The 15,971-nt window shown below is 51.7% G+C and overlaps 1 protein-coding gene across 4 annotated transcripts; it reads right to left on the minus strand.

Moving 5' to 3' along the window:
• Nucleotides 1-1,196: 1,196 nt before the first annotated feature.
• On the minus strand, nucleotides 1,197-15,720 carry SERPINB6 (serpin family B member 6). Of its 4 annotated transcripts, none has more exons than XM_007973846.3 (7): nucleotides 15,595-15,720; nucleotides 12,338-12,512; nucleotides 8,670-8,816; nucleotides 7,748-7,865; nucleotides 6,211-6,353; nucleotides 1,946-2,101; nucleotides 1,197-1,730 (listed from the first exon to the last, which is right to left on the minus strand). In XM_007973846.3, the coding sequence occupies exons 2-7, from the start codon at nucleotides 12,500-12,502 to the stop codon at nucleotides 1,329-1,331; spliced, it is 1,131 nt and encodes a 376-aa protein (XP_007972037.1). In that variant the 5' UTR covers nucleotides 12,503-12,512; nucleotides 15,595-15,720; the 3' UTR covers nucleotides 1,197-1,328. The 4 variants fall into 4 exon arrangements, with proteins under 4 accessions (XP_007972037.1, XP_007972036.3, XP_007972039.1 ...); XM_007973845.3 differs by having other exon boundaries at nucleotides 15,164-15,682; XM_007973848.3 differs by lacking the exon at nucleotides 15,595-15,720 and adding an exon at nucleotides 15,295-15,396.
• Nucleotides 15,721-15,971: the final 251 nt, after the last annotated feature.

Consider the following 15,971-nt stretch of genomic DNA (forward strand, 5'->3'; position numbering starts at 1 on the left):
CGGATCACCTGAGGTCAGGAATTCGAGACCAGCCTGGCCAATATTGTGAAACCTCGTCTCTACTAAAAATGCAAAAATTATCGGGGCATGGTGGCACATGCCTGTAATCCCAGCTACTCTACTCGGGAGGCTGAGGCAGGAGAATTGCTTGAACCCAGGAGGTGGAGCTTGCAGTGAGCCAAGATCGCGCCACTACACTCCAGCCTGGGTGACAGAGTGAGACTCCATCTCAAACAAAGAAAACGAACAAGAATGCTGTGCAGAGCAGGGAGTGTGAGGGACAAAACCAGCACTACCCGGCCCTTCTTTCCCCTGCTGTCCCACTCATCCTTGCCACATCTCCTGCTGCTCCTGAGTCCCATCTGTCACCCCAGCCTGGACACTAAGGGGAAAGATGACCAGGAAGGGTGGGAGCACAGCTGCACCAGGTAAAGGAGGAGGGGCAGGCCCCCACTGCCTGCAAAAGAAGTCCTTCCTGCCTCCCTGGGACACTGCGTGGCTCCTCATTGGAGCCTGACCCGCCCTTCTGCTCCTGAATGGCTGGGTACAGGGATCACATCTCCAGCAACTAACACGAATGGCCCCAGAAACCTTAGCTGTCTTTTCTGTCTGTAGTACTTGAGTGAAACAGAAAGGCATCTGGTGCTGACTCGTGAAGTCGCCATAAACTCCGTTACTATAAAGGGAACACTACCATCATTTGACATTTTCAGAAGTGGGCAGTGTGTGTGTGTGAATAGGTATGTGACCCAGCAGTCCCCAGGAAAGCAGAAACACCCACAGGGCAGGGGACTGCTGTCACCCTCGTCTGGCTCACCTGCTCCCCCAACCTCCGTGCAGGCTTCCGGAAAGCTTGTGGCAGTTTTGGAACTGAGCTCCCTGCACCTCCTCGCAGCACCCCATTTCCCCCCTTTCTCTCCCTAGAAGTGGGATGAGACTCCACTACTGAGTAGAGGAAACAGAGAAGCACCATTTATCTTCTTGAGCCCAGGAAGAGTCGCACCACCGCCCTCAAGGGCAGCTGCCTGCCCACAGTGAAGTCGTGGGGTCCCCATGGCTGTGGGGGGTGGGCAACACCTTCCCCAGGCAGGGGTGAGCTAGGTGGTCATTGTCGCCCCTAACGTGACCCACACCCAGAGCAGCCATTTCAGATCCTAGGAAGCATCTCCCACGCGGGCACACAAACACAGAGTAAATGCGGCATCCCACCATTGGGCCCTTTATTTCTGAACTGCCACCACGGCACGGATAAGGCCACTTGGGTCGCAGGCACACTGTGGAGTGTAGGGGACAGAGAGGAGAGGCTGCACACAGAGATCGCCCTGTCCTCAGGGAGAGGAAAAGCGGCCGCAGAAGAGAATCCCGTTGGTCTTGCTGTGCTGGATGAAGAAAAGGAAGGGGTGGTCGGCGCAGAAGCGGGGGACGAATCTGGCGCACCGCATCATCATGATGGCAGCTGTGGCGGCTGCGGCCTCCGTGCCTTCCTCGTTGACCTCCACAAAGGACTTGTGCACGACCTTGGACAGACACAGGTCTGCCTTGGACATTCCAGAGAAGTCTGCCTTGCCCAGCTCGAAGGCGTCGGTCATGCCCAGGCTGCACAGGACACTCTCCATGTCATAGCTTTCCTCCAGTTTAAACCGAGGGAGGTACACCTCCACCTTCTCTTCATCCATCATGTCCAGCCTCGTCCATTCCACGAACTTCTCGTAAGTGAGTTCTTTCTCCACCTAGAGGGAGACAGTTGAAGACTTTAAGACCTAGGGTGCTGCTGCCCACCAGGGCCCTGTGCTGTGCTGTGGATGCCAGACCCAGGTGGCAGCGTGGCTATGGTCAGCAGCGGTCTGCTGTTAAATGGCTGACCGCGAAGTGGGGAAAGCAGCCACGGCAGACACCCGCGAGCGGCTCCCTCGCTAGCACGCCTCACTCACAGCATAGCTGTTACCGTTCTCAAGTCGGTGGTCTCGTCCGGAAGCATGATGATCATATTCAGCTCCTTGCCAACATACGGAAGCACCAAGATTTGGGTAAATATTTCTCCTATATAGGTCTTCTTAAAAGTAGACTGCATAAACATCATTTGCACAGGTTTCTCCTCATTCTACAAAGACAACAGATAAACATTAAGTTGAATCGAGACCCCGCTGACACATGGGACAAATTTGTCAGAGCCGGCCACTCTCTGCAGGGAGAAATGCAGCTCGGTTTCTCCCCAGCTTCCAGAACACACGGCAGCACCTTCTCTGCCATCTTCATCACCGCAGCCTCCAGAAACCAGCGTGCCTGGGGCCCAAACCCGGTATGTCTTTCCCTTCATTGACCTCACTCAGCCTCATGACTTTAAACACAATATCACACCAAATTTACCTCCAGCCTGGGCCTCTGCCCTGTCCTTGGGACTCCTGCATATTACTGCCCACCTGACATCTACGTTTGGACATAAAAGAAATTCCTGATGCCATCTGTAATGTGGCGCTCCGTAGATCCTTCAGGTCAGCTCTGTCTACTACAGTTCTGCCCATCTCAGCTGAGGGCAGCGTCACCGTCCAGTGGTCAAAAGCCCTCGAGTGCCCTGACTCCTGTCTTTCTCTCACACCCTGTGTCTGACTCACTGGTAAATTATATTGGCTCTACCTCGAAAATTTAACCAAAATCTGACCTGTTCCTTCTGCCTCTGCTGCTGCCAGCCTAGCCCTGGAATATTGTGATAATATGATTGTGACCGTTCCCGGCACAGCGGCCAGAGGGACCGGTAGAACCTAAGTCAGATCACATGGTTCTTTGGCAGGACACTCTTCCCTGGCTCCCGTTTACCCAGAGCGGGAGCTGAAAGTCCCTAAAACGACCTGGAATTGTGATAGCTCATCTCTCTTTAATCACTGACAAGATGTACGAGGGCTTTGTTTGACTACAGGTAACAGAAACCCCAGGTCACCATGGTTTAGCTGCTAGGAGCTAAACCCAGTTCCCTCTCCCTTTGTTTATCTGCTACAGTCACAGAGGCCTCCTCACTGCACTGACAGCAAACCCGGTTCATCTCATCTCTACGCAGCAAGCTTGTCCTCCAATACCTGGAGAGTGAACTTCTGCCTCTTTATGGTCTTTGTTCAAAAATCACCTTGGCAGAGAAGCTGTCCTTGATCATCTTACCTGACACTACACCCCCACCCCAAAAACAGCTTCCTATCCCCTCCCTTGGTATATCTCTGTAACATTTACCACTGTCTAATACACTCCTATTTTCTTATTTATGCTTGCTGTCTCTCCCCCAAGAAAGCATGAGCTTCACCAGGGCAAGCATGCTTTGCTGGTTTTATGCATGGCTGAAAAATACCTAGCACCATGCCTGATGCACAGAAGACCCTCAGTCAGGTTGGGCATGGTGGTTCATGCCTGTAATCCCACCACTTTGGGAGGCCAAGGCAGACGGATCACCTAAGGTCAGGAGTTCGAGACCAGCCTGGCCAACATGGTGAAATCCCACCTCTACTAAAACTACAAAAATTAGCTGGGTGTGGTGGTGCACTCCTGTAATCCCAGCTACTCGGGAGGCTGAGGTAGGAGAATCACTTGAACCTGGGAGGCAGAGGTTGCAGTGACCCAAGATTGCACCACTGCACTCCAGCCCGGGAGACAGAACGAGAGTCCATCTCAAAAAAAAAAATAAAAATAAAAATAAGGCACTCAGTCAACCTCTGCTGAATAAATGATAAAAGCATAAATGAATTTTAATGAGCTGGGATGCTGAAAAGGCCAGGCAACACTTACACATCTCACCAGAAAAAACTGCACTGGTCACCAACCCCAGCCAGCCAATGAGAAAGGCCGGAGGCCAGGAACCATACCCCATCCACCAATCCTCCTCATTTCCTGACTCCAAGCTGCTGCTGTGAGTCGAGTAAATACCCTGCAACAGGCACAGTCAAAGATGCTGCATGGTTTCCAGTCTCTGGTGTAGCACATTCTTCTGTGTTAAATGGAACAATCAAAATACACTGCAGTGGCAGCTTTCTGCTTTCACGTGATAGAGGCTCACCTGGGCTGGCCCTTAGCCTTTGGCTACAGCAGTCGTCTGGGCCTCGGTGGCCCCCTCATTTCCTTGGCCAGCAGTAGGCATGTTTTTTCCATAACTGACCAGACAGGAACTATTTTCTGGTTTGTGGCTACATATACCGTCTCTGTGACAATGAGTCAACTGCTGTTACAGGATGAAATAAGTAAGTAAATAAGCAAGGGCCAGGCACGGTGGCTCACGCCTAATCCCAGCACTTTAGGAGGCTGGTGCGGGTGGATCACCTGAGGTCAGGAGTTCGAGACCAACCTGACCGACATGGTGAAACCCCATCTCTACTAAAAATGCAAAAATTAGCCGTGCGTGGTGGCGCACACCTGTAATCCCAGTACTCAAGAGGCTGTGGCAGGAGAATCCCTGAACCTGGGAGCGGAGGCTGCAGTGATCCGAGATCACACCATTGCACTCCAGCCAGGGCAACAAAACAGAAACTCTGTCTTGGAAAAATAAAAGTAAAAAAATAATAATAACAAAAATAAAAATCAAAAAATAAGCATGGCTGTGTTTCAATAAACTTTAAAAAAAATAAGTGGTGGCCTGGCTTTGCTGTAGGCTGGAGTTTGCTGACCCCTGCCTTCAATAATTCCTCCCTGCACCGCTTCAGGGTCCAAAGCCTCCACTCTTGTAATATAAAAAGATCTAACCTTAGTGACTGAATGATTCCTAAATACACAATTATGTAGACAAGTTCCATTTTATATAGAAGTAAATGAAATTAAGAATCTGTGTCAACTCAAAATCTGTTCCCTTGGAGGGACACTCAATACTGCAGCCCCTTCCTTCATCGTTCTTTACTGCAGAGCTCAGAAAGCCCGACAGGATTCCACATCTCCCCGAACCCACGGGACCTACAGTTCTGGCCTACACCATACAGAAAGCAGCTTTCCCTTTCTGAAAGGCAGAACCACCAAGGCGAGGGTTTAGGCTCTCCTTCCCTTGCTCCTCCCCGTCCCTGCCACCTGGACTGCTGAAGCCAGTTGAGCCATCTTGTGACCATGAGGAAGAAGACCATATGCTGAGGATGGCGGAGCGGGCTCCCTGGGATCATCGGCTGGTGCCAGACCAGCCCAGGTCTCACCTGCCTCCAGACCTCCTGGTCGGGGAGATGAGATCCTAGGAGCTAAACCATGGTGAACTGTGGTTTCTGTTACCTGTAGTCAAACAAAGCCCTTGTACGTCTTGTGCATGATTAAAGAGAGAAATAATTTTACCAGGGGAAAACAGGACAGTTCATTTCAGAACAAAAGTTTGAAAGAAAATAATTCTTTCTGAATTACGAGGAGAAGAGACAATGAAAATAAATTTCTTGAGAAACTGAAGGCTCAAGTTCAAGTTAGCCTGGAAGACCTAACTATGGTCAATGATCAAGAATACACTGTAATTAATCTATTCTGTCTACTCTATGTTCAAAAATTTCTATAGTGAATGATAAACAAAGGGAGAGACAATAAAGTGGATTCAGTGAGAGGAAGATAAAGGGCCATCAGCAAATGACATCTTCCAAGCTGGAGGTGGTTAATCTCTGTGTCTATCTACATGTTTGGTTTGCTTGTTTTAAAACAAAAATCTGTACTTATCCTGACTGTCAAGAGAGGACCGAATATCACTCATTGGTTCGGCATTTACTAGGCACCAGCTACGTGTCTGGCACTTGTCAGACGTCCTCCCTGATCAGCCTCAAATCAGCAGGGAGAGTGGTTCCGCCCCTGCAGTGCGGCACGGCGGCCAGCAGGAGGCGCGGTAGCGGCGCGGAGGAGCCGTGTGCAGCGCGGCGGGAGTGCTGGCCCGGGGCTTCCCGGGACGCCGCCGGAGAGAAAGGAGCGTGTAGGTCCGGGTGAGAATGACGCTAGAGTCCAGGGGGAAATGTCCGCCAGAAGACGGCACACCGTATCTGGAGTCTGAGCTTGAAGACCCTGATGGAGCCTGAGGGCTGCAGCTTCAGACTTGCCCTGTAGGTGGCAGGGCGGATGCCAGGAGCCCCGGGACAGCGGCCACCCGATGGATGGCAAACAGGAGGGCAGGGGCGGAAAGGTCCCGTGGAGGCCCTCGGCAGGCGGGCCCCGAGTCGGGGACGCTCGTGTGAACACAGGCGCTGCTCCGAGAGTCGCCCCCGTCACCCGTCACGGCACCTTACTCGCCTTGCTGACTTTAAACCGCCTCTCCTCGGTGTTCTCCTTGTCAAACTGTTCATTCCAGTTTCCTTTGAAATAGACAGCATTCACCAGAACCAGCCTCGTCAATGGATCCACTGAGCCCGGAGACAGCAACTCCGCAATTTTACCTGAGCAGAGAATTAAAGACCACGTTAGACAGGAGCGGCTGCCATCCCCGACACACCGGGAATCGGCTGAGGCCCTCTTCAGCAGTCAAGTGCACGGATAGAGAGTTCCACTGTACCCCAAATATAAAGGGATACGTGTCCTGAAAGCAAAGCAACAAAAACTTCTGATAAGAAAAACATCATCATTTGGATAAAACACACAAAGTGAACAAATATGTGTTAATTATGCAGGATCAGTTCATAACACATGAGATAGGAAGCAGTCCTGAGTGCCTATGACTTAGGAAGTTAAAGGATTGTCAAAAAGGTGGGCAGTCAAAAGATGTTCTTTATAAGCTTAAAGAACAGGTTAGGCCAGGCACAGTGGCTCATACCTATAATTCCAGCACTTTGGGAGGCTGAGGTGTGAGGATCACTTGAGGCCAGGAGTTTGAGACCAGCCTGGACAACATAGTGAGGCCTCATCTCTTTAAAAAAAATTATTAAAATTAGCTGGGCATGGTGGTACTACCTGTAGTCCCAATGACTTGGGAGACTGAAGCAGGAGGACCGCTTGAGCCCAAGAATTGAGGCTGTAATCTCAGCACTTCGGGAGGCTGAGGCAGGCGGATTAACAAGGTGAAGAGATTGAGATCATCCTGGCCAACATGGTGAAACCCCGTCTCTACTGAAAATACAAAAATTAGCCGAGCATGATGGCACACGCCTGTGATCCCAGCTACTTGGGAGGCTGAGACAGGAGAATTGCTGGAACCTGGGAGGCAGAGGTTGCAGTGAGCTGAGATCACACCATTGCACTCCAGCCTGGGCAATAAGAGCAAAACTCCATCTCAAAGAAAAAAAAAGAAAAAGAATTGAGGCTGCAGTGAGCTGTGATTGTGGCACTGCATTCCAGCCTGGGTGACAGAGGGAGACCCTGTCTCTTAAAAAAAAAAAAAATTTTTTTAATTAAGAACCGTTGATAGACCAGGGTATGACCCGGTGTCCCACAGCAATGCATGAAAACTGTAGACGTACTACCCGAGAGAGGCAGCTTGAGATCCATACTGAATCTTTTATGTTACTTATGAAAGAGAAAACTATATTAACATGAACCCCCTCCTCAAAATTAAAATGTGGATTGGTCCAGAAGAGGTGTACCAGATACTGAAAGACATCACGGGTACGCTGAGGACGCAGGGAGAAGCCAGAGACAACAGCACACATTGAGCATTTCCAAAATGTCAAATAATGGCAACTGATTTCAGAAGCAGATTTTTTAAGTTTGCAGTTATTCAGAGAAAAAAAAAAATCATTCCTGTTTAGAATCTTGTGAAGATTGTGAAGTCTTGTGAAGGAACTGACAATAAAATGGGTTAAGATGCTGTTACGAGTAGAAAGCAATACATTTTCACCTTCTGTCTTTTCCGCTACCCAGGAGTTGATGTGTTTTCTGGACTTCTCTACGGCGCTGATGAAGTCAAGCTCCTCCATCTCTGCTTGGTAGAATTTTTGGCAGGAATCTCTAAAAGACTAGGATAGACAGAGTGACGTAACTGCCTGGCTACAAAAATGATGAACACCAACGGCCTCCTTCTTCATTGCACCAAATCAGAAAACCTATAATTTTATGATTGACATACATGATTTACAAATAAATATGAGGACTTAACCTGAAATACAACTTCCTAGCTTTAGCTATATTTAATCCTACCTTAAAAATGAAGTCAAGGTCAGGTACTGTGGCCCACACCTGTAATCCCAGCATTTTGGGAGGCCGAGGCGGGTGGATCATGTGAGCTCAGGAGTTCGAGACCAGCCTGGCCAACATGGCAAAAGCCTGTCTCTACTAAAAATACAAAAATTAGCCGCGTATGGTGGCAGGCACCTGTAATCCCAGCTACTCGGGAGGCTGAGGCAGGAGAATCACTTGAACCCAGGAGGCAGAGGTTGCAGTAAGCTGAGATCATTCCACCGCACTCCAGCCTGCGCAACAGAGCGAAACTCTGACTCAGAAAAAAAGAACAAAAAAAACCTAAGTTGAATCAGTCTCTGAATATCAAACAAACTTCACCAACTGCTGGATCCTTTAAGGGAGCAGCCATGCATCAAGGAGCTGTCTGACAAGATGCTGACAAGACAGTTCAAAAGCATGAAGTAGACCCATCTTACTGAAATGCAGAGAATTTAAAACATATTGGCAGGTGAAAAGAAACAAATTACAAAAGCCTACGTATGGCATAGTGGCATTTAGAGCCACACGCTTCCTGCTGGACCCCAGCCCCCACCACCTGGCCACCTTTCTTTCTTTAGCGAGTAACAGCACGTATGACTTACTGAGAGGAAATCACAAGACTTTTCCCCAAAGAGCCTGTTGGCCGTCCTAAGCAAGTACTGCGTGCCAGTCTTGTTCACTTCGCTGAGAAGAGACTGGAAGCCCTGGTGGATGTCTCCACCACCGCCACTTTTATTGAAAGAGAGTACCTGAAATCAAAACCAGAATGAAAACACATCATTCCTGTGTGCTCTGACTTCAGGAAATGAGGCAACCCCAAACTCAGCCTAACAACCATCCAGACCCTTACTACTGCTTCAAAGATCCATCCAAGGCCAGGCACGGTGGTTCACACCTGTAATCCCAGCACTTTGGGAGGCCAAGGTGGGCGGATCACCTGAGGTCAGGAGTTTGAGACCAGCCTGGCCAACAAGGCGAAATCCTATCTCTACTAAATATACAAAAATGAGCCGGGCCTGGTGGTGCATGCCTGTAATCCCAGCTACTCAGGAAGCTAAGGAAGGAGAATCGCTTGAACCCAGAAGGCGGAGGTTGTAGTAAGCTGAGATCATGCCACTGCATTCCAGCCTGGCGACAGAGTGAGACTCCCTCTCAAAAAAAAAAAAAAAAAAAGATCCATCAGATTAAAGGCCAGAAGTGTCTTGAAAGCCCCTCCCTGTACCCTGTCAGTGCTGGCATGAGCTGCAATGCCCTCCACAAACCCAGTCTCCTGATGCTCAGTACTTGGAGTCTGGTGGCAAACAAGGGTGCCAACCAGACCTCCCATCTCTGCAAACGCAGGCCGCTCCTGATGTCAGAAGGGGCAGGCTCCCTCCTGCCGATGGGTCTGGAATGGCCCTGTCACTGGCTCTGACTAATGATACAGTAGGTAGAATTCAGTAGAAGTGATGCTGTTCCAGGCCTAGGCCCTGTTTAAAAGGCCTGGCAGCTGCCACGTTCACTCTCTTGTACCCTGGCCACCATGAAAGAAGGAAGTCCAACCTATCCTGCCGAAGGCCACGTGGAAAGCCCTGGAGAAAGTGCCACCACCTGTGGGGAGAGTTGTTTGAAGAATCAAGGCCTCCAGCCAGGCGCGGTGGCTCACACCTGCAATTCCAGCACTTTGGGAGGCCGAGGCCGGCAGATCACCTGAGGTCGGGAATTTGAGACCAGCCTGACCAACATGGAGAAACCCCATCTCTACTAAAAATACAAAATTAGCCTGGCGTGGTGGTGCATGCCTGTAATCCCAGCTACTCGGGAGGCTGAAGCAGGAGAATCGCTTGAACCCAGGAGGCAGAGGTTGCAGTGAGCCGAGATCACACCATTGCGCTCCGGCCTGGGCAACAAGAGCAAAACTCTGTCTCAAAAAAAAAAGAATCGAGGTCTCAGGGGTGAGAGAGGCCTTCCTGAACCTTCCAGGCCAGGTGTCCACTGAAACAGCTGCAAGAGTGACCCGCACTGCTTCCTGGGAGCAGTCCTGCCCACTCAGGCCACAGAATCTGAGAAATAATCAATCATTGTTATTTCCAGTCACTAAGTTTGGGATGGTTTGTTTTGTGGCAACAGGTGACACATGCAGCCATCCAGAAGTGGAATTCTGCCATGACCAAAACCTAAAACATGTGGCCCTGGCCTGGGACCCAGGCAGCTGGCAGAGGCTGGACGGACAGGACGAAATGACTCCTGGGGGCTGGAGAAAGGGGGCCGTGTGTGTACCAGCTGAAGAAGTGGAAAGAAGGTCACCTGCAGTGACAGGGAAGATGGGGTGTCTTCCCTGTGAACTCCAGCATCTGGCTAAGGGGTCCAGGATGAACCTGGCTTCTTTTTGCTGCCTAGGATAACACATGGGAAGAGAAAGATGAAAAGAAGGAACTGTTCCATTTTTAAGCAGAATTTAAAGGAACTATTTCCAATCTAGGATGTGCCAGGTGGAGAATAAAAACGTTTCTTCTTCCCAGCCTCTCCAGCTGGCAAAAGAGTCTAAAAGAGATGGCCTCAGGGCAAAGATCAAATCCCAGACACTGGCCTCAAGGGTGAGGTCCAAATCCACTTCGTTAAACCTTAGAAGATTCAGGCAGCATCTTACAGACCCTCTGGCAGGCTCTCCCGTGGCACCCTGACTCCCAACCCAACACAGAGCCCTCAGGATGGGGGTGCAGGGCGGAGGGGTCTTTTGTCCAGGGAAGCAGAATTCTAAGTTGATAGAAATCCCACAGTGGTTTTCAAGCACTTGTAACAGCTTGGACTAAAAGGGAGAGACGGCTCAAAGTGCAGGGAGGCCTCTGGGTGCCCATGTTCTACAGGTGGGAGGTAGGCTGGGAGTGCAGCAAGCACGGGCCATTTCTTACAGAACAGGAAAGGAGCTGCCAAGAGCGACAGCAGGACACAGAGGGCAGAGCATGGCCAGGGCAGTAGCGGACAAGGGACAATTCCCGGAAGCTGCAGTGAAGGCTCATCAAGGCTCATCAAGGAATGCCCTGCAGCCAGGGCTGAGGGGTGGACAATACATGCCCGGCTCGGCTTGGGAATTGCCACAGTTCAGTGATGGCCACATGCCTCCCACGCCTACTGTGATGGGCTGCATGTGTCCCCCCAAATTTACACACTGAGGTCCCAACTCCAGTGTCTCAGAATGGAACTGTATTTGCAGAGGGCCTTTACAGGGGGGATTAAGGTAACAAGGCCATTAGGTTGGGCTTTAATCCAATAGGACTCATGTCCTTATAAAAAGAGGAGATGAGGTCACAGACACACACACAGAGATGATCACGTGAGGACACAGGGAGAAAACAGTGTTTATAAGCCGAGGAGAGTGGCTGCAGGAGAAACCAACCCTGCCCACACCTGGATCTCAGACTCCCAGGGAACCACCAGGTCCAGAGGGCAGACCACAGCAGTCATGGGTGACCCCAACCAGCCACGTCTCTGGTGTGCACACCCTCGCTCAGCCCTTAGACGCAGAGATGTGCCTGCCTTTAGCACTGGGGCCTTGGCAGGCAGGACACACGTGGAGGCTTGACAGGCACTTGTCTCAAGCCTGTCTTCTGGGAGCCCTTCCTCTCAGAACCCAGCCGCCTGGCCTGCGGGAGCCCAGGCAACCCTGCTGAAGGAAGCGTGTGGAAGGCCCCAGTGGAGAAGGCCACAGAGAAGACGCCCCAGCACCCTACTGAGCCCCCGCTGATGTAGCCCCACAAGGGACCCACCCAGTGCCAAGTGGCGCAGAGGCACCACTCAATCCACCCGGATTCAACCACCAGGAAAGCTGCTGAGCTGGGAGAGCTGGTTACACAACCTCAAATAACCAGAACACTACTGAAAACATGGTTAGCTGACAAATACCATTCTAAGAAGGCTTTACACACCAACGAGAAAATAAAGACCCCTAACAACCAAAAACCAGAGGACAGCACCCAAAGATCATCACAGGACTCAACCTGAACCTTGCGACTTTACAACCATCGACAAACTCATGAACAAGCTAAGCCATGTGATGATGAAATCGTTCCTTCCTCTGAATCGGGCACCCCCTCTCCACCCCAATGGGTCAGCCAGAGTATTGTCCCCACGGTGCTCCAGCATGGGCGGCATGCCCTTCCCTGCACACTCTCCATCCACACCCTGCGATACTGCACAGTCATCCGTCTCCAGCAATCCCTCTGCGATTTGGAATGTGGAAGAGCAGCTCACTTGACAGTGAATAGCACCCGTGGCTGCCCTGAAGCTGTACCTGGGCCATCTGTGCAGCGGTGTTTCCCTTTGCCCCCATGTAGACCATGGCCAGGGCACAGGACATGCTCATGGGTGAGAAAAACACATTCTTCGAGTTGTCTTTACCCAGCGTTTTCAAAAGGTTTAAGGCAAAGGTGCCATTTGCTTCTGCGAGAACATCCATGATGGCAGACCTGGAACAAGATTTAAAATCAGAATCACATAAGCACAGCTTCCATGGGACTGCATCTCACACGCCTTACTGATAGTCACCGCCGACGCTGTGGTTCAGTGGGCAAACAGACACACACGCAGAACTCTGGGTGTTTCTTTTTAGGACCCTCCAAATTATTGTGTGTGTTTCTAATGTTAAGTGTGGAAAACAAAAGAGTTTTATGTGTAATGCGGCCCTGTTTTGTGAGGACTCCTCCCTGCACGCCTGCCCATACACAGAGAAAGTGCGGGAGGCGGCACCCTTTCCTGGAGTCAGTCTCTTGGGGTGGAATTACAGAAGGGTATTGGCTTTTGCTTCTACGTTTGTATTCTTTGGTGTGTTTTGTGGGCTTAAGTGTACTGTTTTAATTTGAAAAATGTTCAAAATGATAAATTCACTGACAGTTACACAAGAAAAGATGGCCAAATGTGTTTATAATGAGAGAGAGAACCCCATTTCAAGGTAACAAGAGCCTTAAAATAAAAGAAGATAAATCAAGCCACACACAAAGATGCGTGAAAGCCTTTCAAATGCCTCCTGACCCTTGGATCTCCTTCTAGGAAATCCCTGCAGGTGGCAAAGCCCCAATCTTAGACCACGCTTGGGGACCTCCTGCTGCCACAAGCCAGGCCTTCCTGCTCCTGAACTCACAGCACACTCAGGGCACCACCTTGCCTCCCGGGCTATGGGGGTGTGCCCATCTCCACCTTCAGAGACAGGCGCAGGGGTAGGGTCAGGCTGCCCACGTCTCTCTAGCCCCGCCGTGCAGGGGGTGTGGCAGCCCCAGCAGGGTCCAGAGCAGGAATACAGCTGGATCGTCCGGGCGGGGGAGCTGGGGTATCTTCAGGCAAGTCGGAATCACAGAATCACAACGTGTTAAAGCCCAGTAAGTCCTTAGAGAGACCTACCTTCAATGCCCCTCTGCACTAGAGAGAAGGTGAAGTTGACAGAAGTGAAGCTAAGAAGTAGCCGGGCTTGAAACGCAGGGCCAACGCCCTGTCTGGGCTACTGCTCAGGAAGAATCTGCAGAATGAGGTGAGAGGACAGGGGCAGGTAAGGACCCCACAGGCAGTCAGGTTGGGGAGGAGGGGACGCGGGAATACAGGGATGCGGGGCCTGCCTGCTCTGACACAGTTCTCAAATGTTTACCAAATGAATATGTCCCATTCGGAGAATGCCAGCATTCTAAGACAGTCCCAGTGACTCACTGGAGCAGTGAGTGGGAACCCACAGAACAAGGAAGGTGAGAAGCTGGAGCAGATATTTCCTGGAGCACATGGGAGAGGGAAGGAGGTGCCTACTGAAGGCCCTGTGAGGAGATGCTGAATTAACCAGTTCTCCACCATGCATGCCTTTACATTCATAGCTGGGGTTGGCTGAACAAGTGCCCCAAAGATACCTGGGTCCTAATCCCTGGGACCTGTGAATGCCCTCTTACATGGCAAAAGGGACTGTGCGGCATGATTAAATTCAGGCTCTTGAGACGGGAGATTATCCTGGAGTGGTCCGGTTGGCCCTAAATGTAACCACAGGTGTCCTTCTAAGAGGGAGGCGGGGGAGATCTCACGGTAAAAAGCAATGCAAAGAATAAAGCAAAAGGCCCCTCCACTGGCCTTGAAGATGAAGGGGCCTCAAGCCAAGGAGCGCAAGGACCGCAGCTGCAGTAGCTTGGGTGCCCTTATGATTACATATATGGAAAAGAATGTTGATTCTGTTCATTCTAATTTCACTCTACTGTTACTGGTCTGTGTTAACTGTTTCATGCTAAATTGTAATAAAATGCATTGGAATTGGCCTTAACTTAAAATACTTAGTTTACATAGTCGAGTATGACCAAAGAACTTTTCTCTTTGGTGGCACCACATCACAATGGATGCAATTACTCAGATACGGTCCTGAAATGAGAACACAAGCCATCTATGCTGATAACAGCAGTCATTGGTGTTAATCCCAGCACATATAACAGCCCCAGCAATACAAGGCCGGCCCAGGACCTTAACTAGAAGGTCACTGAACACATCAGATCTCATCTCATCAGGCCTGGCCCACACCAGAAAGGATGCAGGCAGCTGCAGGGCGTACCCCTGTCATTAGGCACAAAGGCATCCCAGAAAGCAAAAGTGCCCAAAAAATGGACTCAGGTGCCCCCTCGCATCTGAGTATTCGGACAGCATGTGAACATTAATTATTAATTTTCTGTACCTCAGTTTTCCAAAGCCAAACTTTAGGTAAAAAAAAAAAAAAAAGAAGAAGAAGAAGAAGAAGAAAGTAACTTAAATGCCAATTTGTGGTTAAAGTTTCCTCTTTGCCTTGAAGACATCAAAGCTCTAATAGTTTGCCTGTAGGAAGTTTAATTCAAACACAGAGCGGTAGGGAGATCCGGGCTGGACCACACGATTGTCTCCACAGGTCTGGGCGACCTGGAAAGGGCTGCAAAATTGGCCAAGCCCAGCACGTCCAGTCCAGGGAACACACGCAGGGAGCCGGATGGCAGCGTTCGGCGCCGATCCCTCGGCCTGTCTCCGCCTCCCGCCGGGCTCCCGACACTCCGCGCCCCAAGACTGAGCACGCGTCCTCCGGGTCGCGGAGCGGGCGAGGGGTCACGGAGGCCGCAGGGCCCACGGGGGTCACCTGTGGCCCGGGAGGCTCTGCGCGGCCCCCATCCCGCGCCGGCCGCCTCTTCGGTGGGCGCTGGGCCTGTGCGCCCGGGGTCCCCGCGTCAGCGGCGTCACCGGCCGAGCTCGCGGCCACACACGACTCACCGGCCGCGTCGCCGTCCTCCGCAGCTGCGAGGCTCCGGAAGGGAACCCAAGCCGGGCGAGCGTCCGCCGGGCTCCCGCCCTGCTGGGACGGCGAGGGTCACAGCCCCGCGCGGCCACGCCCCATTCTCGCGGCTCCCGCGTCCCCGCGCGCCGTTGACCCACGCGCGTTCCCGGCCCCGCCGCCCTCCGCCCCGCCCCACTCCCTCTCCCGCCACACGCGCTGGCGCCCCCGGCTTTCCCGACTTGGGAGCGGCAAACCCAAGCCAGCGTGTCCGAGCGGCCCCCAAGCCAGACACTTACCCCAGGGCGGGGGGCGAGTGGAACGGCGGGTAGAGACGCCGGAGCCACCCCGGACCTCAAATACCCGCGGGGAGGCGGGCGGAGTCCCGGATCCGGAGCACTGAGAGAGGCGGGGCGGGACGCGCGGCTCAGCCCCACCCTGCCCGGAGGCCTTGACTTTGACTAGTTCAGGGCCCCAGCGGCGTGTTTATGGTGCCTCTACAGAGACTGATGCTGGCCTGGTTCCAGGAAAGGGCCAGCTCCTGATACACGGCCATTCACTGGGGAGTGCAGAGCACGCATTTAAAAATGAGCCGACTAGATACAGCTCACAAAGGCTTTGCTGATAAAACAGCTTGCGGCAAAGAAGCCAGCCAGGGGCCAGCGCGGTGGCTCAC

This window comes from Chlorocebus sabaeus, chromosome 17 (assembly GCF_047675955.1).
Source record: "Chlorocebus sabaeus isolate Y175 chromosome 17, mChlSab1.0.hap1, whole genome shotgun sequence".
Classification (NCBI taxonomy): domain Eukaryota; kingdom Metazoa; phylum Chordata; class Mammalia; order Primates; family Cercopithecidae; genus Chlorocebus; species Chlorocebus sabaeus.